At 39.7% G+C, this 24227-nt stretch overlaps 3 protein-coding genes across 3 annotated transcripts; 1 reads left to right on the top strand and 2 right to left on the bottom strand.

Annotated features, from left to right (window-relative positions):
- Positions 1-8236: 8236 nt before the first annotated feature.
- On the bottom strand, positions 8237-8581 carry LOC141588451 (uncharacterized). Its single transcript, XM_074409894.1, has one exon. It carries the CDS (start codon positions 8579-8581, stop codon positions 8237-8239), a length of 345 nt encoding a protein of 114 aa, XP_074265995.1.
- A 426-nt stretch (positions 8582-9007) lies between these two features.
- On the bottom strand, positions 9008-11768 carry LOC141587082 (beta-hexosaminidase 2-like). The gene is made up of 2 exons (XM_074408503.1): positions 10595-11768; positions 9008-10333 (listed from the first exon to the last, which is right to left on the bottom strand). Exons 1-2 carry the CDS (start codon positions 11400-11402, stop codon positions 9381-9383), a joined length of 1761 nt encoding a protein of 586 aa, XP_074264604.1. The 5' UTR covers positions 11403-11768; the 3' UTR covers positions 9008-9380.
- Positions 11769-19412: 7644 nt separating this feature from the next.
- On the top strand, positions 19413-20138 carry LOC141588450 (uncharacterized). Its single transcript, XM_074409892.1, has one exon. It carries the CDS (start codon positions 19413-19415, stop codon positions 20136-20138), a length of 726 nt encoding a protein of 241 aa, XP_074265993.1.
- The last annotated feature ends 4089 nt before the right edge of the window (positions 20139-24227 follow it).

Below are 24227 nucleotides of genomic sequence, written 5' to 3'. Positions count from 1 at the left end.
TTTACTTTCTATGACACTTATGCTTTGAAATCCCCCAAGTTCATGTACTGGATCCGCAAGGACTTGATTATTTGACTTCTTTTCGATTATCGCCTTTATGGGTGACGAAGTGATCGTTACCACTTTGCCATTTAGTGGGATCTTGATCTTTTGGTGAAGGGTGGATGTTACCGCTTTGGAAGCGTGAATCCAGGGTCTTCCTAGAAGTATGTTGAAGGAAGCTTCGATGTCCACTATTTGGAAGGTAACCTTTCGCTCAATTGGTCCTGTGGCTATGGTTAGGTTAACAAGCCCTAATACCTTTCGTCGTGTACCATCATATGCGCGAACACCTTGATTGGTAGGGGTCCAATCCGACTCTTTCATGCCAAATTTGTATGCCGTTTTCAAGGGTATGACGTTGACCGCGGAGCCATCATCTACCAAGGTCATTGGCACATTCTTCTTTAAGCAAATGACAGTGATGTAAAGAGCTAAGTTATGACTGGCGCCAAAGGGTGGCAAATCTTCGTCTGAGAAAGTAATAGGATTACTTAGCTTTGGTGATTCTTGGAAGACCAAGTTGACTACATCGTCGGGTGTGGAGTTATGTGCTACATTTAGTTTGGCCAAAGCTTGCAGTAAAGCTTGGCGATGTGGGAATGAGCTTGCTACTAGTTGCCAGACTGAAAGATCAGCCTTTGTCTTCTGTAATTGCTTGAGCAAATGATCAGTAGAGTCATCTTCGTTATCATTTGGTGTGACAACGTTGGTTGGACCGTTTTGAGTAGTATTTTGATATGGACGCCCCGAGCGAGTTAGGTGGTCCACATCTTGGTCTTCACCATTTTGGACTATTTCTTTGACTAGGGAGTGTTCAATGAGATACTTGTCTTCATCATCATTGGCCCATACTCCATTGATTGTAGCTAGTTCCCTCATTTTCATGATCTCGTCTTCTAATTGTGTGATTTGGTCGACTAGTTTATCAACCACGGCGACTATTTCTTGTGTAGTAGCATTTTGAGGAAAGATGAGAGGCGCATGCTCTTTAGGTGTTACATTGGGGTTATGTAAAGTTGTCACCACATTTTCCAATTCCCAAATTTGCCTATCCACACTCCTTGCCCATGTGATGAAGTCGGAAATGGTAGGGGAGATAGTAGAGTAGAACCCTTCATTCTCGATCGCGTGGATTTCATCTTCAACTGGGGAAATGAGGTGTGAACAATCTAAGGTTGATTCTTCACTTGTGATCACTAGAATTCCAAGAGGATTCTGAGTGTTGTTGGGTTTACCTCCCGACGGTATTGGTAGTCGACCATCCTCAATCATGTCTTGAAGCACATTTTTCAATTTGTAGCATTTTTCTGTGTCATGCCCCTTGCCCCTATGGTATTCACAGTACGAGTTCTCGTCCCAGAATTTGGATTTTTTTCGGGTTCGGGAGTAGGTCCTATGGGTTGGAGTTTGCCTTGCTTCATTAACCTCTTTAGAGCGTTGGAGTAAGTGTCCCCAAGATTTGTGAATTTCCTTGGTGGGGTACTCTTCTTGGATGGCTCGAGAAGGTTAACTTCATCGGTCTTGCTAGTGGAGCCGTAAGAACGACTTGTTGAGCCTTGATATCCTCGACCTAGTGTTTTGGACAAGAGCCCTTTACGGATGTCATCTTCAATCCTTGTTCCTAGTACGGTTAAGTCCTTGAAAGTTTTGATGTTTTGGTACCTCAAATGATTGGCATAGATGGGTTTTAGATTGTCCACGAACTTCTCCACAAGGGTAGCCTCATCCGGGCGTTCAACTAGTTGGGTACTAGTCTTCCTCCACCTACTTAAGAAGTCGGTGAATCCTTCTTTGTCATTTTGGGTAAGAACCTCTAGAGTGCGCATGTCAACTTGGATCTCGGCATTATCCGCATATTGCTTAGCAAACTCGATCGCGGCATCTTCCCAAGTAGCGAACTTCTTGTGTTCTAAAGAGTAGAACCATTGCTTTGGGATGGTGTCAAGAGATGAAGGAAAGATCCTTAAGAACATCTCAGGTTTGATGCCTTTGATAGACATGTAATCCTTGAAGGCACGGATGTGGTTCAAAAGGTTTTCATGCCCCTTGAATTTAGGGATATCCGTCATGTTGAAGTTGGTTGGCAATTTGGAATTTACGGCCTCATACTTGTGATTATTCTCCCTATAAATGTCATCCCCTTTAAGATACATCAATTGCTCCTCTAAGTATTGGAGTCTTTTCTCAGCTGCAGTCATTCCTATGGGACGGTTTTCGTCCCTGAAGTCATTCACGAAGTCATCAACGACTTCACTTTCTCGAGGAGGCAACCTCCCCTCTACGGCGTAGATCCGATCCTCGATGGTGTCAAGGCGATCATACACTTGATCTTGGGTAACTTGGATTTGAGCAAGCGCGGTTAGGATTCGATCATTACCATCTTGGAGTTGGTTGAAGTTCACATCGCTTGTTTCAGGCATCTTGGCAACTGGATAAGAGATCGATGACGAATCAAAACACGATCGACCATTCTAACACACTTACTTGAAAAGAAATGTTTTGACTCGTGAAGTGGGTGTGTGCCACTTGTGTTGAGTGAGTTTTGAAGAAATGACAAAATTTGAAAAATGTTGGTCCTAGTCAACTATAGTGTAGTTGTAGGAGTGGACTCGAAGTGAGGTTTTGAAATGGGCTTGGACTCGAAATTTGACTCGACAAATCGACAGAGTTTTGACTCGGTTTTGCGCTAATCATGGGCTTTTTTTTTTTCAAAATTTTCGTTTAGAAAAGGAAAAAATCGTCATGGTTTCGTTTAGAAATGGTGATCACGTAAGGTCCAAACATTTATACAAGCATTATAACGGGATGCTGAGTGCATTTACAAGGGTTTTGGTTTAAAGGGTGGGTTGCCATACCGAACAATCAAACCCGAAGTCTGTGGAGAGGCTCGTACCAAATAAGAGTAAGGCCGATTCTTAGTCCATTTCCTCAAGTAGTGAAGGTCCTTGATACAAACAAGAGTAAGCATCATGGTATGGATGACGTCAATCGCTATCCATCCTTAGGCCCAAATAAGAATTAGGACCGTTTAGACGGGACGATTGGTCGAATGGGTTGGGTTGGGCCTAGGAAGGCCGAGTAAAACGGTCTAGGAAGACCGAGTTATGAAAATCGACAATTGTCTTGTACAAACTATTCCCTAACCTTGTTCAAGTTTCACCCTTGGCTACACGTAAGTGTATTTTCCCCAGCGGAGTCGCCAAACTGTGGACATGGGCCACGGGGGCGCTTGGGAACAAGCGTTTGTATTTGTGGAGTCGCCACCAATTTTTATGGGAAATTGGAACCGTTCGAATACCTCGTGTCATGTCCAGACACAAAGTAGAGACATGAACACCAAGAACTCATTACCCTTAGCATTCTATGTCTAGAATGACTCTCGTGGATGCCAATGAACACGGATGTTCACAGAGATCTGGAGTAAGGGGTGAGGGTACGTATTAGGAAGCTCTTTTGATCGAAGACCTAATCCCGCCCGCCTCGATAGCGGCCTCTACTAATGATTAGGGAAATTATCTATACTCGATATATTGTCAATTATATGCATGCAATGCAACATCCAAGTTTTAATCCTAACATGTGAGGATTAGGCTAAGTCGGTGAACAAGTAATTTAGCATGCAATTAATGTCAAAATAGGAATTAAGGTTCAATTACATGTGAAGACATACAAATGATACAATAAATATGATAAATACAATAAATAAAAATTACAATAATTACATCGGGTTTAGCGATTTATGTCGAAAATACCTTTAAAACGGATAATTTAAGAAAAAGAATAAAGGAATGAATTAACGAACAAATTATTGGGCGATAGTACGATTAATAGTTAATTATACGTAAGCTAATTAAACTAGGTCAAGGCAGAACGGAAGTTCAGAGGCAGAAGTCAACCTGGAACAGCGCAAGAGATCGCGCCCTTTGGAAAGAGGCGCAGCGATTCTTGTCATTCAAGGGTGAGTGAGTTCAGCGGTGAAGCCGGAACTGCAAATCGTTAATTTTAATTGGTGACTTTATGGATCGATTATGATATTTAACTCGGATGGAAGTGATTTAATTCATTAATTACATATGAATGAGTTATAAAAGCAATAAAACATGGATGAAACGAATACAAACGAATTATTTACATGAATGAACGATTGATTAATGACATGGGTGAACTAAATAGGCTAAACATAACGAATTAATGAAGAATTAATGACGAACAACCGATGAATATGACAATAAACAAATGGAAATATATCAAAGATCGAATTCCAGAAACTCAATATGAATGAATCGAATTTATACAACCCGGATTGACTTTAATGACGAAAAACCCGCAAATATGAGATTATAAGGGATTTAAGTCGGATTTAATGATTAATTATATGTTAACGACGAATGATAAATAATATACATGTGAGATTATTATGCTATTATATCAAAGAATTAACGAAAACAAACGAAAACGAATAAAACAACAACGAATTTACAGAGGACGAAGGAAAAAGAAAGGAAGCAGGAACTGCGGCAGCCTCACGAAGAGGCGCAGCAGGCACTGCGCTTCTTCGAAGAGGCGCAGCAGTTGTTGCGTCCTTTCTCGACGGTTATCTTCTGGTAATCCGTAAAAAGGGTTTAAAACGTAGTTTTATAAATCGGTTTTAACAAGTATTTTCGACATAAATCTTACATTAGTGATACAAAAAAGGTAAAGAACAATAAATAAAGAAGGATTTACACCCTCAGACTTACATGTTTGACGAAACGAGATGAACTAAGTTTACGATTAGTGATGCTCGACTCGAATGTAACGAAAGTGCCCTCGTAAGAGGAAAACGATTAAGATTAATTAAGTTGATTAGTTGTGGAGTTGGTCAAATTGGTCGGTCATGCAAACGAGGCTGGTACTCAGAAGGATCCGAGCTTACGTGGTCGAATGTTCAAGCACGTAGACGCCAAAAAGTAAGAACGTGGTCTAGAATGCAAAGGGAGAAGAGAAGGGCGGACACTCGCGTGAGAAATATGAGGAGCGAAGGCTCCTATTTATACTAATCACGTGAAGAAGTAGGGTTTTCGGAGAAACTTTGGAAGTGAATCTCGAAAAGATATGAAAAAGATACGAAAAATACGCAGAAAAGGACCTGGGAAGAGGCGCAGCAGTCACTGCGTCTCTTGGAAGAGGCGCAGCACCTGCTGCGTCGTTTCCTGTGTGGTTTCCTCCTGCGGAAGAAAGATTTCCGTGTTTAATTTATGGAATAACGGGATAATTCTATTTTCCTTAATATTTTGTATGAATATTACGGGAAATTGTTTACCAAAGATTAAAAGATTGTGAAATATTTATAAAATATGGAATAGAAATATCCGGAACATTCCAGAACATTCTCACTCGGGTTTTAACGGTTATCAGAAAATGAAGACGGTTTTAGGCCCGGACTCCAAATGTACTCTAATTACTGTCAAAACGACCGTATCGGCGCGTAGATGACAACTAAGAGGTAGATATCAGTGTTGAGCAATCACTTGACGATAAACTTACGAACTGTCACAAATCGTTCCGCGTACCAAACATGCGGCCCAATCATCACCGGGTGGTTTGCGGGAGGTGCAGAAATGAGGTATCTACACCAACCTGCTGAGTTTTCCCGTCACCTACAAGACGAGCTTTATACCTTTCAAACGAACCGTTAGCGTTAATTTTATGACGAAATATCCACATAGACCGTATAACATTAACATTTTGAGGGCGAGGAACTAACTCCCACGTCTGATTGTTAATTAGAGCGGTGTATTCATCATCCATGGCCATTTTCCAATTATGATCACGTAAGGCCAACACAGGGTTGCGAGGCAAGGGTGATATAGCAACGGTGTGGTTGAGGCTATGAGTCGTAGGAGGTTTTTGGTATTTATGATTAGGTTTGTAAATTCCATGGTCACTACGAGTCGTGAGTTTGGAGGAAATTGGAACAGGTGACTGAGCATTGTGGGTGGCTGACGGAATGTTGGTACTAGGTGCGGATTGGCGACGCTGGTAGACTGTCAGGTCAGCAGGCCAAACACGGGTGGGTACAGGGACAACACTAGTGGGTCGTGGATGGGTAGAGGAGCCAGGGGAGGGTGGAGTGGGTGGTGTATGGACAAAGTGTTGAATAACATACGGAGAGAACCCATCATCCAAGAATTTATAAGTGTGCGAGTCGGGGCAATGAACATTAGAAAAAGGAAAGCTAGACTCATTGAAAACAACATGACGACTAATAATTATTTTGTTAGACGATATGTCAAAACACTTATACCCTCTATGATTTGGCGGATAGACAAGAAAGACACACGGACTAGAACGAGGTTGTAGTTTGTGGATTGTGGTAGAGGGAACCAAAGGGAAGCACAGACACCCAAAGACTCGAAGATGAGAGTAAGTCGGAGTCCTGTGAAATAAAATAGAAAGGGGGTACAAAAAGCAATAACTGTACTTGGTAGAATGTTCGATAAATAGGTAGCCATTTCTAACGCGTGATGCCAATATTTCGCAGGGATAGACGCATGAAGCAAAAGTGTGCGAATAATGTTGTTTAGGGATCGAAGTTTGCGCTCGGCCTTACCATTTTGGGATGATGTGTGCGGACAAGAAAGGCAAAAAACCAAACCATGTTCCTCACAAAATTTTCGAAAGGGGCCATTTACAAATTAAATTCCGTTCCATTATCACATTGGAGCGATTTTATTTTGCGTTCAAATTGAGTTTGGATATAAGCATGTAATTTAACCAACGTGGGATAAACATTAGATTTATTAGCAATTGGAAAAGTCCGCAAGAAATTACTGAAATCATCCAAGACAAGCAGATAATATTTATGACCCGATGAACTAAGAACTGGAGAAGTCCAAAGATCGCAATGCAAAATATCAAAGGGCAAAGATGTACGCGTAATAGAATTAGCAAATGACAAACGAACATGTTTTCCAAGAGGATAAGAATGACATAATGAAGTTTTGGAATTCAAATTACATTCAATGAAATTATTGCGCTTAAGAGACTGAAAAACCGGTTCCCCTGGGTGACCCAAACGATCGTGCCAGAGAGACGGGGCTATGGCAGAAAACGCCGAAGTGGTACTTGACTCGATGGTGGGTGGAGTGGAAATGGGATACAGATTGACACGACTATTACACCTCATCAGACGTGTCCCTGTCCGTAAATCCTTCAAGCCAAAAGGGTCAAATTCAACAGTGACCGAATTATCGGTGGTAAATTTGCAAACGGATATCAAGTTTTTGACTAATTTGGGTGCGTGTAAGACGTTTTTAAGAACTAAAGGTGGATGGGGTGTGGGTAGTGTAGCATTGTCGTAACCATTAACTGGGATTGAATGACCATTTCCGACTATAATACTATTATGAGAGCTCGAATTAACAAAAGACGAGAGAGTACCTGAGTTAGTTGTCATATGAGAAGTCGCGCCCGTGTCCATGAACCAAGACGGGTCCGGTGGGGTTAGACCGAGAGTGAGCATAGATGCTTCAATATCGGTGTGACTCGAAGTAGAGCCATCAGTAGCGACATGAGCTTGAGCAGGCCGCGGTCCAAGAATGCCTTGTTGGGGACGAGCGACACCGGGTCTAAACCATGGACTCGATGGGTAAGGGCATGGTGGATATCCCCAAGGTGAGGGTGGCCACCCCCATTGACCGTACGAAGGAGGCCACGTCTGACCAGGAGATGATGTAGGAACAGAGGCAGAGACGGGCGAAGGAGCAGCAGCTTGCTGTTTAGAGCCCTTGCCGCCTTTGTGGCCCCCATTCTTCTTCTTTCCACTGGAGCCACGGTTGTTCTTGGTGGCAGGTGACTTAGCCCCTGATGTCCCCCCCCCCCCCCCCCCCCGAACAAAAAAGGCAGTCGAGGAAGTGGTGGCTGCTTCCTTAGCAAAACCGACCTCCTCTAGGGTTAACATAGATCGAGCGCGGTAGAAAGGCGGTAACGGGCCAGCCTAACGAATAATAGTACCAAGATTGCGATAGGCATCGGTAAGACCGGACACCATCTGTAAAACCAAACGTGTCTCCGTAACCGGAGAGCCAACATTCTTCAACTGATCAGCAAGAGACTTCAGCCGTTGACAATACACAGAGACGGAAGGGAAATCCGCCATGGCGATATGAGAAAACTCTTGTTCAAGGGTCACCGCCCTAGAGTTTTTATTGTCCTAGAAGATATCTTGTAGCCGTTTCCATGCTGCCATGGCAGTTGAGTCGGCTTCGACAATCGTTTCCAGGAGATCGTTGGTGACAGTGGAATAAATCCATTGGAGAACCGTAGCATCGAGAGTTTCCCAGAGCTCTTTCTCTTCCTCGGTAGAAGGAGCCTTCGAGCCACCTTTCGGTTCAACAATATGGTGAAGCACGCGGTTTGATTTCGCATGGTTCGTGAAAAGGATCACCCAAAGCAGGTATTGATCGTTGTCCATGCCAAGTTCGACAGTGACATGGTTCTTGATGTTGTTCACGACAAGAGACGAATGGAAACCAGACTTGGTGGTGTCGGGTGCCATGGATGTTGTCGTGAGGACTGAGATGTGAAAGGAAGAAGAGAAGCTGGTCGTGAAAGGAGACAACGGCTAGGGTTGCGCGCGGAAGCGATTGAGGATTCTTTCCCTAGGAAGCTGATACCATAAAGGAAGATAATGCTTGATCTTCTCATTGATAATTAGTCAGTATAAATACAAGACTACAAAGATTACAAGACGATATTTTAGGTTATAAGCTAGGAAACCATATACACTAATATACGTAACAAATAACAAACTAATTACTAGAATAATTACATACTCCTATATTCTATCACTTCAGTATTTACATAATTAATTATTCTGGGTGGAAAGTCTATTAAACAAAGCAATCCCTATCCATGGAATTTCAACTTTTATCACTATGGACATGGCAATATCAGCTGTTGCATGACGTATGGCTATCATGTACTTGGAATTTCAACTTTTTGCGTTTGATATTTTCCTATAGATAGAGGTTAACAAAAGTAGACCATATTTGGCCCATACGGTATATATTCGGCCCATACGGCTTAATTTGACCTATATGGCTAATTTGACTGATAGCTGGGCGACACAGGGCTAATAGGCCGATATGGCTGATGTAAACAACAAACCACCTTAAACCATGACATTGGACGCTTTAACGAATGCTAAACATCTTTTCACTGATCGTGCCTGTACTGTGATCTTATTACTATAAGCATAGATGCTGTATGACGATCAAGCAACGAGAAGATTGATCTTAGATTAAAAAGCAAAAAAAAAAAAAAAAAAAAAAGGCCCGCCAATTATGGAGAATTTCCTAAGAAGCTTGAACATTGTTGCACATTCCAGGATTCCTGGCACACCATAGTGGTTGAATGGGCTCAGCTCCAACTCCCCTACTCACCATCCTATACCGCCACTGGTTTAGCCTATCAGTCGCCTCGCCATACCTTTTCTTGCCTGCCTCATCCCGGTTTCCAGACCACATAGCTTCGGCGAATGCTGAAGCTCTGGGCCACAACCTGGAGTCCAGGACTGTTGGATCAGCCTGCTCAGACCACAGCGCCACTTCACCTCCCAATACCAGTTTCTTCTCCTTCTCGGTCAGCCCATATGTGATATCATAGTTGTATATGAGCTGCCACGTCTTGAAAGGCCCGCACCATGACCCCCCATTCCCCTGATCTGTGCCAGGGGGTTGATCATATTGGCTGTCATTTCCCACAAACCCGCCATGCCCACAGTCCAGGTAGTAGTAATCAGATGAGGAAACAATAGCACGGTAGCCCATCGATACAATCCGTTTGGTGTTGATGGGTCCACCGTTCCATGTCTGTAAAATTGTATGCTTCGGGGGTAAAATTGACCGGTCCTGAACCCGGATAGTAGCGTCTAGGAGAACATCTTCCCAGTAAATGCTGGTCTTCTTCTGTGAAATAATGTAAGGAAGAGTTGTATTGACAAATTTCTCAAGGAGGTCAGAGAGGGTTTTGTTCTTAGATAGATATGCTTGGATGGTAGGGTCGGAAGTCCAGCACCTAGGAACGACCTCGTCTCCACCACTGTGATAGAAAGGGTCAGGAAAGAGGGAGATGACATCCTTAAGTACGTTACGAAAGACTTGGTATGTCTTCGGGTTGAGTGGATTGAGCTGTCCGCTTCCTGGTTCAGAAGCAAACCTGTCTTTCCAGTCTGATCCCGCTGGCCGCCAAAACTTGTTAGCACAAGTCACTATGTCTGGATGTGCTCCTGCCCAAGATCCCGTATGCGCTGCAAACATTTTAACATTCCTGTTATATTTCAATCGGAAGATGATATTGTACATTTTGTACCACTAAGTCTCACCAATAATCTTATCTCTTGCGAGTATTTTATTTTATAACACGAAGGCTTAAGAACACTAAAGTTGAAAATTAATCACACCGATAGCAGATCAGAGTCTCGTGTTATGACGAATATCAAGATAAGAACAAATGTAGAACAGTAATTTGCATAAAACCCGGGAAACAGCATCAAGCGCGTAAGAATTACCAGGTGCATCAATCTCAGGAACAACCCTGACACCATGATCAAACCCAAACTCCACAACACGAGCAACATCCGCGGGAGTATACTGCATAAAAGGGCCATAAGATCCCCGAATGGCCAACTCTGGGTCAGAAGGCAACAACAAAGGAAAAGAATGAGAATCAGTAATATGCCAATGAAAGACATTAAGCTTATTAGCACTCATAGCCTTAATAGTCCTAAGTATATCCTCAACACCATAATAATTCCTTGAAGTATCCAACAGCAAACCCCTATGCCCAAACAACGGCTCATCCCATATCTCCACCCCTACCGCCACGCGACAGGGTGCGTGCACCGACTCGCACCAAACAAGCTGCGAAAATGTCTCCAACCCCCTCATAGCCCCCCACGGCGTCCTCGCCTCCAGTATGGCGGTCCCTGCTGTGGGGACTGTCAGGTTGTATGACTCGTCCACCCCGTGCTGCAGCACCGCGGTCAAGTCCGCCACCCTGACCTTGAGCTCCGACAATAATGTTGATGGCGGGAACGATGTCTCTGGAGGGTTTAATAGCGGAACTTGGCGGTCAGTTCGGATCTGATGCTGGTAACGCGCGACGGCAGCTGCCAAGTGACGGTGGTTGTTACTGTTGATGGTGAATTCCCGGCTGAGTACAGCGGAATTTGGTGGGGACCATACGAATTTTCTCGGTTTCGGCCATACGTTCACATGGGACAATAACGATGACGATGATGATAAGGATTGTGCTTGAATGAAGTAGCTAAAGAATAGCATTGAAAGCAATAAAAGCCATGAAATAGTAGGAGACATATTTGTTTTGTAGTTTTTATTAGGAATTGGGAATGTAAAGAGATGTTAAGTAGTAGTGGTGCATGTTAATGGTTAATGGTTGGTTGGCTTGCAAGTTGTTTGTTTGATTGTTTCAAAACTGAAGGTTCCATTACTGCAGTGTGATTTGCAAACCAAGTTACTTGAAACAAGGTAAGTTTCCATTAAATTGTGCTATTACCTTAGTCTTAATAATCTTCTTACTATCCACTCTGGTGGCTGGGAACGTTCAAAGCGTTTGACGAAAGGATACATTTTATCGTCTTCCGTACTCGCTACGATGTCTTCAATCATATCTCACACTTTTCCACGCATTTTAATTTTAACATTTTTTTTTATTGCAAAAACTGATTCATCCGTGTCTCGGTCCCTTTGTTAAGAATAGGCAAAGCTCATCAATTGTCTTACCTCGCAAATTTTTGTTTTTGACGATCGCTTTTCGCCTGAATTTTCAGACGAATATATGTGATCATTTTTATGGTACAATCAGTGTTATAATTTATGGCAACTTAAAATAGTTACAAAATACAGTCTTATTATTTCACAAGAAGAGAGATCAACTAATTTTATCTATTTATCTACTAATATACTAATTAAAACAGTTCCAAGACTATACAACTGGACCGAGTGGGGCGTACTCGGCCGAGTAAGTTCATACTCGACCGAGTATTTCGTCAATCGCGTGTTATTATAAAACGTGGAATCATAAACCTAATTCATTTTCGACGGTTCATTTCTCTTTCTAAACCTAATCTCTCTCTCTCTCTCTCTCTCTCTCTCTCTCTCTCTCTCACCTCACCCAATACTTCTCACATGGTTTTTTTTAACACCCTCATACTCCAAGTGCCTTATCAGGACCATTTAAGGTATGAGAATGCTACCATCTCGGTTGCCCGAGGCAATGATAATCAAATAGACAATAACGAAACGTACTTAAATAGTAATAAAGTTTAAGTGATACAACCAAACTCCAAACAGTTAAAAGAAATACAAAGGTCCTCAAAACTGTCAACTACTAAACAACTAAAAAGTGTTCGACACAGCGGAAGACTTCTAAAACAGCAACGTGGTGACTCATCCCAGCTAACCCATGCGCATCTGTTAGGTTCATATATCTATTATTAGACTCTTTTAATAGTGAACTAATTAACTTTTTAATATGTGTTCTTTAGGTCTAGTGCATGCATAACTAAATAAGAGATTAATAAGAAAAACAATGTCCCTTACATTGTTAAGTGGCTCGAAATAATGGGCACAAATAAGGTCACCTTCCTTATTTGTTCTTGAGCTTAAATGTAATGGATGATCCTACAAAATCCCAATGTAGAGATCTTCCTCTTGATTGCACCCAAGATTAGCCCTTATCACTACTAAATAATATTTGCTAGATATTTATTTAGTAGTCTATCTTAAAAATTACTACTAATATTAGTAGTATCTTTGAACACTCTAGATTAAGATTTCTCAAGTTTTAGAGAAAGATAAACTATGAATGTGAGAGGAAAGTTTTCATGTGAAAAGAATGAAAAATGAATAATACAATGAGAGAACAAATTCTACTCGTTTGTATATGAAAAGATGAAAAATGAATAATACAGTGAGAGAACAAATTCTACTCGTTTGTTCGTTACAAGTAAAATAGGTGTAAGACTACCTACATAATAGATAATCATAGTGTTTTATTTAACCATTAAACAAAACACCCACTCACCCACACTTCCTCTAATATTTCGGTCCATTTGAATAAAATGGACTTCCATTTTATTTTGTCAATTTGTCATTTGTCACACAATATGTTACATATAGTATGTCACACGTTATTAATTAATTTAATGCATATTTATTAAACGGTTTTTTCCCATGGTACCCTTGAACTTTGGCAGATTACACATGGTACCCCTTATTTTAAGTTTCTACATATGGTACCCTTGTATTTACGTTTATCCTTCCCAGCATACTCTTTACCAAACTTCCGTCATCACTCCGTTACTTATTGACTATAATAACCTTTTGTTTGTTATTTAACACACTAATCCCTCATACATTTCACACTAAACTAACTTTAATATTAAAACCCCAAACCACCCAATATGATCTTCTTCTTAACTGCCGCCACCCGCCCCGCCCTCGTTGAGCACCACGCCGGCGCCACCACGCCACCACCAAACCCTCCCACCGAATTGTCACCGTATTAACCACCACCATTTCCACCCTTATCAACCCTAAATCCCCAAATCAATTACAGTCATCTTCAATCAACATTCATCAATGGCGAAGTACGAGGTATCACCATACCTCATTAATTGACTCCAAATTGCACTTCGCAAAGAATCCGGAGAGCAGCCAAACTAACCCATCCTCATTTCCCTTATCTCTTTTCCCCAAAAAAAATCCAAACAAAAACACACAGTTCAACAAACCACATTTCATCTTGATTTGCGGCATATTCCAATTTCTCAACTTTCTTAGACAAATCACAATCTAACCAATTTAACTATCTTTCTGGAAAATGGGCTGGAAATTATGGGGAGCAGCCATTGTACGAGTTGGGATAGTGATAGGAGGATGAGGGGTAATTAAACAATATGGGTTAGATAAAGATTAAATTATACGGGTTTTCGGGGTATTATCGGATCGTTTAGGAATATAGGTAATACCAGTTTATGTTGCGGTTCATACATTAACTTTGTCACTTTGTCTGCCTTATGCTATTTTCTTTGAAGTTGGTGCTTCTTTTCTTTTTGGATTTCTTCCTAATATTCTTTGTGTTGTCTCTACGAAGAACCTCGCCGCATAGTGGTGGTTTTAATGATGACGAATTGGTGGGAGGGAAAGAGGAGATAGGCGACAACAGTGGGTTGTGGACTGGTTTGGCGACGTCGGTGTGGTGGCGTCAACGTGGTGGTGGCGTGGTGGTCAATGAGGGTGGGGAAGGTAGTGGTAGTTAAGAAGGAGATGATGATAATGGGTTGCTTGAGGATTTATATATTAAAGTTAGTTTAGTGTATAATGTATGAGGGATTAGTGTATTAAATAACAAAAAAAAGGTTATTAGTTAGATAAGTAACGGAGTGATGACGGAAGTCTGATAAAGGGTATTTTGGGAAGGAAAAAGGTAAATACAGGGGTACCATATGTAGAAACTTAAAATGAGGGGTACCATGTGTAATCTGTCAAAATTCGAGGGTACCATGGGAAAAAACCGTTTATTAAATAAATATTTTTTATAAATTAATTAAATTACATACAACAAATTGACTAGTGATACTTGATCACATAAATAAAATGGGTCATATAATTATAATTCACAACATATTGTAATTATAATTAACCACATTCTTATCTCTATTGTTTCACAAACAATAATCAATTTTAACAATAAAATATTTTAATTAATAAAATAAATCTTATTTAATCAAATTACAATAAGATATAAACATTCTCTCTAACAAATGAATTGTTCAATTTTAAGAAATTAATTAGCATGTATCAAAATACAACTAATTAACTTTACTGATAAGGGCATCATCCTTTAGGTGTGACCTTAAGGAATCAACTGACCACCACCGTTCTACGACAGTAACGTCAAACTCTAACAAGCAAATCGTTACCAATTAATGTTAATAAGTTGACTATTTAATTTATCATCCCTTTCGTATTCTTAATTTGAGATTTACAAATGATATTTAAATCATGTGATCGCACTATTGTTGAGGACACATATTCCAACAGCATCGCCTCATACCTGCTCAATAACTGCTCACCATCCTCGAATGGATCACCACAATTTTTAAAACATTTAAACGGGGTCAGTACTAATTACACAAAAACAACAGCTGCAATGAAGCCAAATTATAAACAACTCAAACAGAACATCTCAATCACCACAATTCCACCCTATCTCCACATATCTGACTACACACTGAAGTGTGTAGCCCTGCCAGAGTACCCATCGCAACGAGTACTCCTCGCCGCCAGTGGGGGACCGCAGCCGTTCCCACCTAAGCCCCACTCATCTCCATCGAGCGATAAACCCATGTTCATTAATGTGCACATCCCTTCTGTGGCCGCTTCCACAGAAGGCGAATCAAGGGCGTGAAGCCACTCTCGCAAGTGACTCCACTCAGCCAGGGACGCACCTCGAAGATCACAGACGGTTATACAACGATAATCACATTACACTACCAACACCAAATCAGAATCCAATGCCAATACGATATACAACAACAATTACCAACAACACTTATGTAACCAATACTGAGTAGGAAAACCCTACCTGGAATGCAAACACCACAGATGGTCAAGCAGCTAATCAGAATCTTTCCTCAACAAAACCTTCTCCTATAACACGTATATATACCATTACTACTACAATCATACAAATCACCCAAAACCCCCCAACATTACCCAACTAGGGTTTAACAAATTTTAACGAAACATTATAAAAATTATATAAAAAGCTTACCCTCGACACAACGATCACAACGGCGTAAAGAACGAGATGATCCGACACTCCCATATTTGGGATTTGCTAATAATGCGGCGAGAGCGAACAACGTAACTTTTAATCTTCGCTTAGAAAGGTTTTAGAGTATAAAAAGTGTTTAAGGAAAAGTGACGAAAGCTTTATATACTAATCCCGCATTATTAACAAAATCCGTCAACATTACCCGCAAAACATAGTTACTCGATCGAGTAAGTGACTTACTTGATCGAGTGACCCTTACTCGATCGAGTCCCCAACTTATTCGATCGAGTACCCACCAGGCAGACTACTGTTTTTCGTAAAAAGCTACTTACTCGACAGAGTAAGCCCCACTCGATAGAGTACCCAAAGACACATAAAACCGTAATATTACAGTCTTCCCTCCTTAAAAAGAACTTCGTCCCCGAAGTTCAACCCACAAACAAAAACGAAACACACTAACATCACTCCGACACAACAACATAACCAAAACTCAACACAAAACTCAAAACACACCTCCCAAAACAACACTCAACCCGACTCAAGACAATTACTAGCTGAACTAAACCAACATAAAACATGCAAAAACTCTATGCGACCATCTCCAACCCCTAAATGAAACATGGTTACGTCCCCGTAACCACACATACCTGATCAAACAGAGATGGATACCGTTCTCTCATAGCATCTTCCGCCTCCCAAGTAGCCTCCTCAACCTCATGGATAGACCAAAGAACCTTAAGCAAGACCGGTTCCCCATGTCTAGTTTTCTTAACCTTGCAATGAAGAATCTGTTTCGGCAGCTCAAGATAAGACAAGGACTCATCCAACTCGATGTTCTCTACATCTAACACATGTGAAGGATCACTCACATACTTCCTCAGCTGTGACACATGAAACACATTATGCACTCTATCTGAAGCAGCTGGTAGAGCTAACCGGTAAGCAACCTCACCCACACGATCCAAAATCTCATATGGTCCTATAAACCTCTGGCTCAGCTTCCCTTTCTTCCCAAATATCATGACCCCACGCATAGGAGACACTTTCAAAAGAACCTTGTCCCCAACCTGAAACTCTATGTCACGACGATGTAAATCTGCATAACTCTTCTGTCGATCCTGGGCTGCTTTCATCTTTTGTCTGATCAGCTTAACCTGTCTGGCCCTAAAACCACTGCCTCAGCTCTATCATCCCAACAAATCAGACTCCTACATCTCCTCCCATATAAAGCCTCAAACGATGCCATGTCTATACTGGTGTGATAGCTGTTGTTATAAGAAAACTCAATTAGGTCCAACCTCTGTTCCCAGCTACCACCAAAATCCATAACACAAGCTCGTAGAATATCCTCTAAAGTCTTGATGATCCTCTCTGTCTGGCTATTTGTCGCAGGATGAAATGCAATACTCATCTTTAAGGTAGTCCTCATCATCTCCTGCAACTCTTTCCAAAACCGTAATATGAACCTCGCATCTCTATCGGACACTATATCCTTAGGCACCCCATGCAAACGAACCACATGCTTCCTATAAGCCAAAGCTAACTGTGCCTTGGTCGAATTATCTTTCATTGGCACAAAGTGAGCTGACTTGGTCAGACGATCCACTATAACCCATATCATGTTATTACCCTGTTGTCTCCTCGGTAAACCCACGATGAAATCCATAGAAATGGACTCCCACTTTCACTCAGGTACCTCAAGAGACTGAATCTTACCTTGTGGTCGTCGCTGCTCCCCTTTCACTCTTTGACATGTCAAACAACGAACCACGAACTCAGCTGTTTCCTTCTTCATCCCAGGCCACCAGAAAGTCTTCTTCAAATCTTTATATAGTTTGTCACCGCCTGGATGTACCGAATATGGTGTGCAATGAGCCTCTGTCATGATTATCTTTTTCAACTCCTCATCACTAGGAACACACCACCTTCCATCAAATCTCACACTACCATCTATACGAATAGAGAATCTAGACACCGTCCTTTTCTCTACTCCAGCTCTCCACTCCTAAATCTTAGGATCCAAAGCCTGTTTCCTATGAATATCATCATAAAGATCTGGCTCCACTGTCAAATCTTCTATAGCATCCCCTTTCTGTATCATATGTATCCCCAACTTCTCCACCTCATCTCTCAACCTCATCAAAGACATAGCTGTGCATAGAGAATGCACACTCTTCTTGCTCAAGGCATCTGCAACCACATTAGCCTTCCCTTCATGGTATATAATATCCATGTTATAATTCCCAATCAGCTCCATCGCACTATTGTTGTGGACATATACTCCAACAATCTCCCACTTGTCCGAGACAAGTGTGCGTCACCAATTCTCTTGTCCTATTACAATATCCTACTCAATGCAAGGTGTCTCGCAGGTCGTACTTGCATTTGATCATATCTTGAGTGGTTTCCTCGATCTGGAGAGTAACTGTCTGACCGAAATTATCTACCATAGATACCTTCCGAGCATGGCCACGCATTTTCAGTTCACTACTCCTCGAGTGGCCTTGAGATTTCAAATAACCCTGACAAGGGGGTGGACAATTCCTATCGCACTATTCGCTTTGCTTAGCCATAGTTCATCATAACCCAAAATATACTCATTTGACCTCAGTTACGACAGTCGTAGAGCATAAATTAAAGCCATTCAGAAATTTGTGCCAACTTGGGCGAAGAGTCTCTAGTCAAAAAAATTGACTCATAAGAATACTATAGTAGCTCTTGCCACGACCAGGCTTTATGAATTACCAGAACTCTATAAGCGGTCACTGCCCGACAGAGTGTCTTATATAGTTCGTCTATGTGATCTACTAATCATCCCATATGACTCTATGTCACTTGAACTTGCCATCAATCGCATCATACTCTAGTCACTTTGAGACGTCACCTCCTTTAAGTAACTAGGGGCGAATACTATGTCAATCCAGTTCACTTCAATGAGGTTCAATTTGTCTCAACAACCCATTTGGATTTAACAAAGTGATGGATGAGTTTAAAGAAACTTTAACGATAAATGCGATTATCACATATGAATAGTCAATACACTATTACTATTTCATATCTTATAATCTACAGTAACCTTTTACACTAGTTAAAATGCAATAAAAGCTTGGTAAGTATAATCCCTCTACAGTAATTCTGGCTCCCACTTAACTTCATCTATAAACATGATTCTTCAATCATGTGAATGAAACCATTCTCAATTATCACATGAACGAAAAGTATAATCCTTTGATGTTTGCTTAAGTAAGCTTTGCATAATATGTTAGGATTCTTAGATCTTTATCTAAGGTTTTGTGTTCCGTACACATCCTTCTCTAAATTCTCATTTTAGAAAAGCGAATTTTTAATATCATTTGCCATCCTTCATCAAAATGAAATGTGGCAATTCCTAACATGATTTATCTTGATTAAACATCTTCATGTCAATCTATGCACTTAGATACTCTAAAGCTCTATTCACTTTAAGGAGACCATCACCTTAAGGTAAATTTACTCTTGAGTGACAATTTTTGGATTGTAATGCTATGGCTTGTATGCAACAAATTCGATTTAGGACAAGGTCATTATACCTTTACTTTCGAAAAGTAACATACAGACCCACTGCAGACTCAAGCTGGAGCTGGAGGAGAATTTGTCAAGCAAAGGAGGAACTGAAACATGGCTTTCATCAGGGAAACTGGACTGTGAATCCTAGTGAATATAAGATTAGAGATGGATATAACCTGATAAGGACTGTTAAACCTAAGGTGGAGTGGTCCCACTTGGTCTGGAATCATTGGGCAGTACCTAAGCATATGGTTATTGCCTGGTTAGTGTATATGAATGCTCTAAATACTAGATATAAGCTGAAGAGAATTGGGGTGAGTGACTCATCTCTGTGTTGCATCTGTGAACAAGAGGAAGAAACTGTGCATCATTTGTTTTTTGATTGTGCTTATAGCAGGAAGGTGATGGGAGGGATAAGTGAGTGGCTTGGCTTGAACATGGTTAGAACAGACACCCTGCAATGGGTCCTTAAATACAGACATTCCAGATTTAGGAAGAGATTGATGAAAGTTGTGGTGAGTGCTTGTGTTTATGGTATCTGGAAACAAAGGAATGCGTGCAGATTGGAATACAAAATCCATAGACCAGAATACATTGTTACTGATATCAGGAGGACGATGAGTGATAGGTGCCTGCATTTGACTAGGAACCCAGTCCACGGACCTGATACTAATTGGCTAAGGAGAATTAGTACGGTCCATTGATATCTTATTCTTAAGATGAGAGCTGCTTTGTAGTGTACTATATCTTGTTATCTAGCTCCTGTTTTGATTAGAGTTTTTTGATACTTGATGGGAGGAACTAAATTGTGCTTTCTATGAGCATGATTTAAGTATCCTATTTTGTAATTATTATTCTTTATAATATATCTTACATTTTAGCAACAAAAAAAAAGACACGTGTGCTTTACTCCCACTCTATCCCAATAGATTATAGTTCCATTACTTTCAAAAAGTAATACATTAACTATAAGTCATGTTTGTGATGATCTACAGATCTACTCCCACTTTATCTCTTAGAAATACACCTATCTTCTTAAGAGATAGTTTTGTGAGTTACAAACATATATGGTGGAGTATTTGAAGTTTGTCTAGACTGACGTATTTAGCACATAAAAGACTAGCTCTATCATGGCAGCTTGATTCATGTCGTATGCGAGTCTGATCCATGTAATTTGTTAAATAGACTCTCTATTTTAGGTATTTCCAGGTTGACCCTTCGTTTTTAATAACGTGTCCGTTTTGGATCGGAAAATCCCAAAATTGAGTTTGATAACTCAAACCGACTCATATTAGTTTGATCTTATGGGTAGTGACACAAGGTCATAATCCATAAGCGAGAATCAAATTCATTACTTAGATATTCGCCACTACGATCGGATTGTAATGCTTTAATCCTTTTGATCAATTGGTTCTCTACTTCATTTAGAAATTCTTTAAATTCCTCAAATGTTTCACTTTTAAATTTGATTAAGTAAATATACCCATATCTACTTAAATCATCGGTAAAAGTGACTAAGTAGTCATAATTTCTCCTTTGCGGTGATGTTCATTAGACCACATACATCGGCATGTATTAGTCCCAATAAATCACTTGCTTGTGTCCCCTTACCACTAAAGGGAGTACGAATCATTTTGCGAAGGAGACAAGATTCGCACATTCCATATGATTGGAAATCAAATGGCTCAATAATTCTAGTCGACGCTAGATTTTAATGCGTTTCTTATTTATGAGACCTAATCGACAATGCTAAATGTACAAATCATTTGGATTACTTTGTTTGAGTCTTTTGGATCGTATTATGTAGATATCTTTGCTTGAGTTGGAAGTGTCTAAAACATGAATATCATTAAGAGAAGTGACTTGGCTCACAGCCATGTCTATTTTCAACAAAATACAACAATTATTTTTGATGGCGAAAGAAAAATCTTTCTATGTCTAACATAGAAATGAAAATAATGATTTTAGACAAAGTGGGTACATAATCACAATTATGCATATGCAACTTAAAGTCACTTAGCTAAGGCAATCACAAGGGTTCCCTTTGAAATGGTGGCTACTCTAGTTCCATTTGCGAATTGGAGATCCATGTTACCCTTGCTAAGTGGTTCTAGACTCCTTAACTCTAACTGGAGTGACAAGTCCAGCTTTGATATCTCCCAAATACTTGGGACAATTTCGCTTCCAATGGGCCATGACATTACAATAATGACATTCTTCGTAAGATTTGGCACCCTTTTTGGTTTTGGTTGTGGTAGTCTCACTATCCATTTCCAATTCATTATCAGGTTTGAGTTTCTTACCCATCTTTGCATTTCCTTTAATAATACCATTACTCCTTTCAGTTGCAAGAACATTCTTTGCTAGAACTCCCACTTAATTTAATATTTGTCCTTGTTTTTACAAATAAGAATGCCTTGAGATTAGTGAGATTTTCTTCACAAGACTTTCTTACCAATGAGGCGGGCATTAATATTGGAGTGGGAGGTGTGGAAGTGGTAAAGAAGCAAAGATTTCCATCCTGACCAATGCCGAAGCGTAATTCTCTAATCGTATCATTGTCATACTCGGAGCACTTTTCATCGAATGATTGAAGCCATGAATTAATGGTGATTGGTGTAAGAGTATTAGATGAATCCATTGCGTATAAATAACTACAAAAACGGAAATGAAGGAAATAATTAACATTTATCGTTTTAATAATACTTGTAAACGTTTTATACAAGTTTTAAGCATTTATATAGTGATCTCTACCCAACTATATAAATGATCCCGAGATCCAAATTCATATCAATTCGGGCACGGTGAGCCGATTCATCCCTTATCAATATAACTCGTTGGATTAACTCTTTAATCGATTCTACTTCTAGAATTCTCGGTCGATAAAATTACTTTAATATTTATCTTTAGCCCGGAACACATGCGATTACGGTCACGAATACTTCCGTTGAGCTCAATCCAAATTTCGATGTAATAACAATTTACTACCCACTTACCCAACGTAACAAGTTTAGCACCCCGGTGAGCCGAGCCTACTTCCTTATGAAATTGGGATTCATGGTTCTACTATTTGGTAAGGCTAATTCTCAATTATTATTTAGTGATAGGTCTTGTCAATTTATTATCTATCACGTTTTAAGTGAACTAAAGCGGTGAACTACGATAATTATAATTGACACGGTCGATGACTCGATATGAAATGCATGTATTGTTATGGCGATTTGGCAATGCATGCAACATATTAAAATAAATGCAAAGCAATAATAATAAATTCCTAGCATGGCCTTCCTAAAAATAGAAAATAAAATAATCTATTATATATTCGGAAACCAACTCCTTTGGTCCCTTGAATCTTCAAGTGGCACGCCTCCCAAGAACACCGTCTTTGTCGGAACACCTTTTCGAATGGCACCGTCTTGAAGGAACTCCAGAATTACAAATAATAATATAAATTCATAACTATTCCTATTATAAATTTGTAAAATGATAAACTAGTAAAAATAAAAGTGATACGAGATCACATTAAATTACAACCGAATCAATATTCCCTTTCATTACGGGTAATATTGATTAAAACTAAGGCCATACTAAGATAAAATTACATAATTCAAAATTATATAAATAAAAAGACATTCAACAATTGAAATATGCAGCATTATAATATGTGTCTATCATGCCAAATTATGTGCCAAATCGCCCTATTTAACTTACATCATTTATATAACCCTGTTTTATGGAAATGCGTGATAATAACTTATTAAAATCACAAATCAATACTTAAATTAAATTTAAGCTCAAGTTAATTATCCTAACATACTTATGTCTCAAAAATTAGTCATCACTCAATTTTTGACAATAATTCAACTTGATATAATTTTATGCTAATTTTGACCTTAAAATCATAACTATTATGAAATAAATCCAAATTAAATTACACTAATTTCAAAATTTGAATTTTAAATTTTTGAACATTCTGGAATATTTCCATAATACTCATAATGTCAAAAATCATGGTTAAAATTTTCGAATTTTATTTCGAGAAAATATAGTTGCAATTTATCGGTTTTATCAAATAAAACATCTAAAGTATCAATACTACAAATCCCTTACATTGATGACGCTTTTGTATTGATGCTTTTATAAAGCGTCGACCGTAAATAACCCTCCAATTTTAATTTTTTTGGGAAACCGCCCCCATATACTAATAGGAAAGCGGAAAAGCGCAGTTTTCTAAATTTTCACTAAAATCTCCCGCTAACCCCCATCCACTATCATCACTTTACTCATATTTTTTCAATTACAAAACCCTAACCTTCAAAATCCCGTTCAATCATCAGCTATTTTTCTTTCAATCATCAGCGATTTCCCTGCCAATCATCAGCAGCTTTTCGTTCAATCTTAAGCAAAGACGATTCAATCAGCAATTCCGCCTAAACCCGTGCGCCATTCACCTTCTTCTCCCATTTTCAATTTTCCATTAAAGAAAACACTTACCAATGACTGCTGAAATCTTCAACAATAATAAAAAATCTTCAACAATACTCGATTACTAGCGATAATCGATTAAACCAAAACCCTTTATAATATCTGATGCGTTAATTGTTCAATTACTAGCAACAATCGATTCAATTTGGATTTATTCAATCACAATTTACAAATTAAGATCAAGGTTTGTTTTTAATATTATTTGTTGTTTTTATTTTTTAATTGATTTATTACTATCCTAGATTTCTTTGTTTTCTAATTATAACCCTAGATCTTGTGTCTTTGTGATTTTGTTCATTATTGTATAG

Source organism: Silene latifolia, chromosome 6 (assembly GCF_048544455.1).
Source record: "Silene latifolia isolate original U9 population chromosome 6, ASM4854445v1, whole genome shotgun sequence".
NCBI lineage: Eukaryota > Viridiplantae > Streptophyta > Magnoliopsida > Caryophyllales > Caryophyllaceae > Silene > Silene latifolia.
This window is presented reverse-complemented; position numbering and strand designations above follow the sequence as displayed.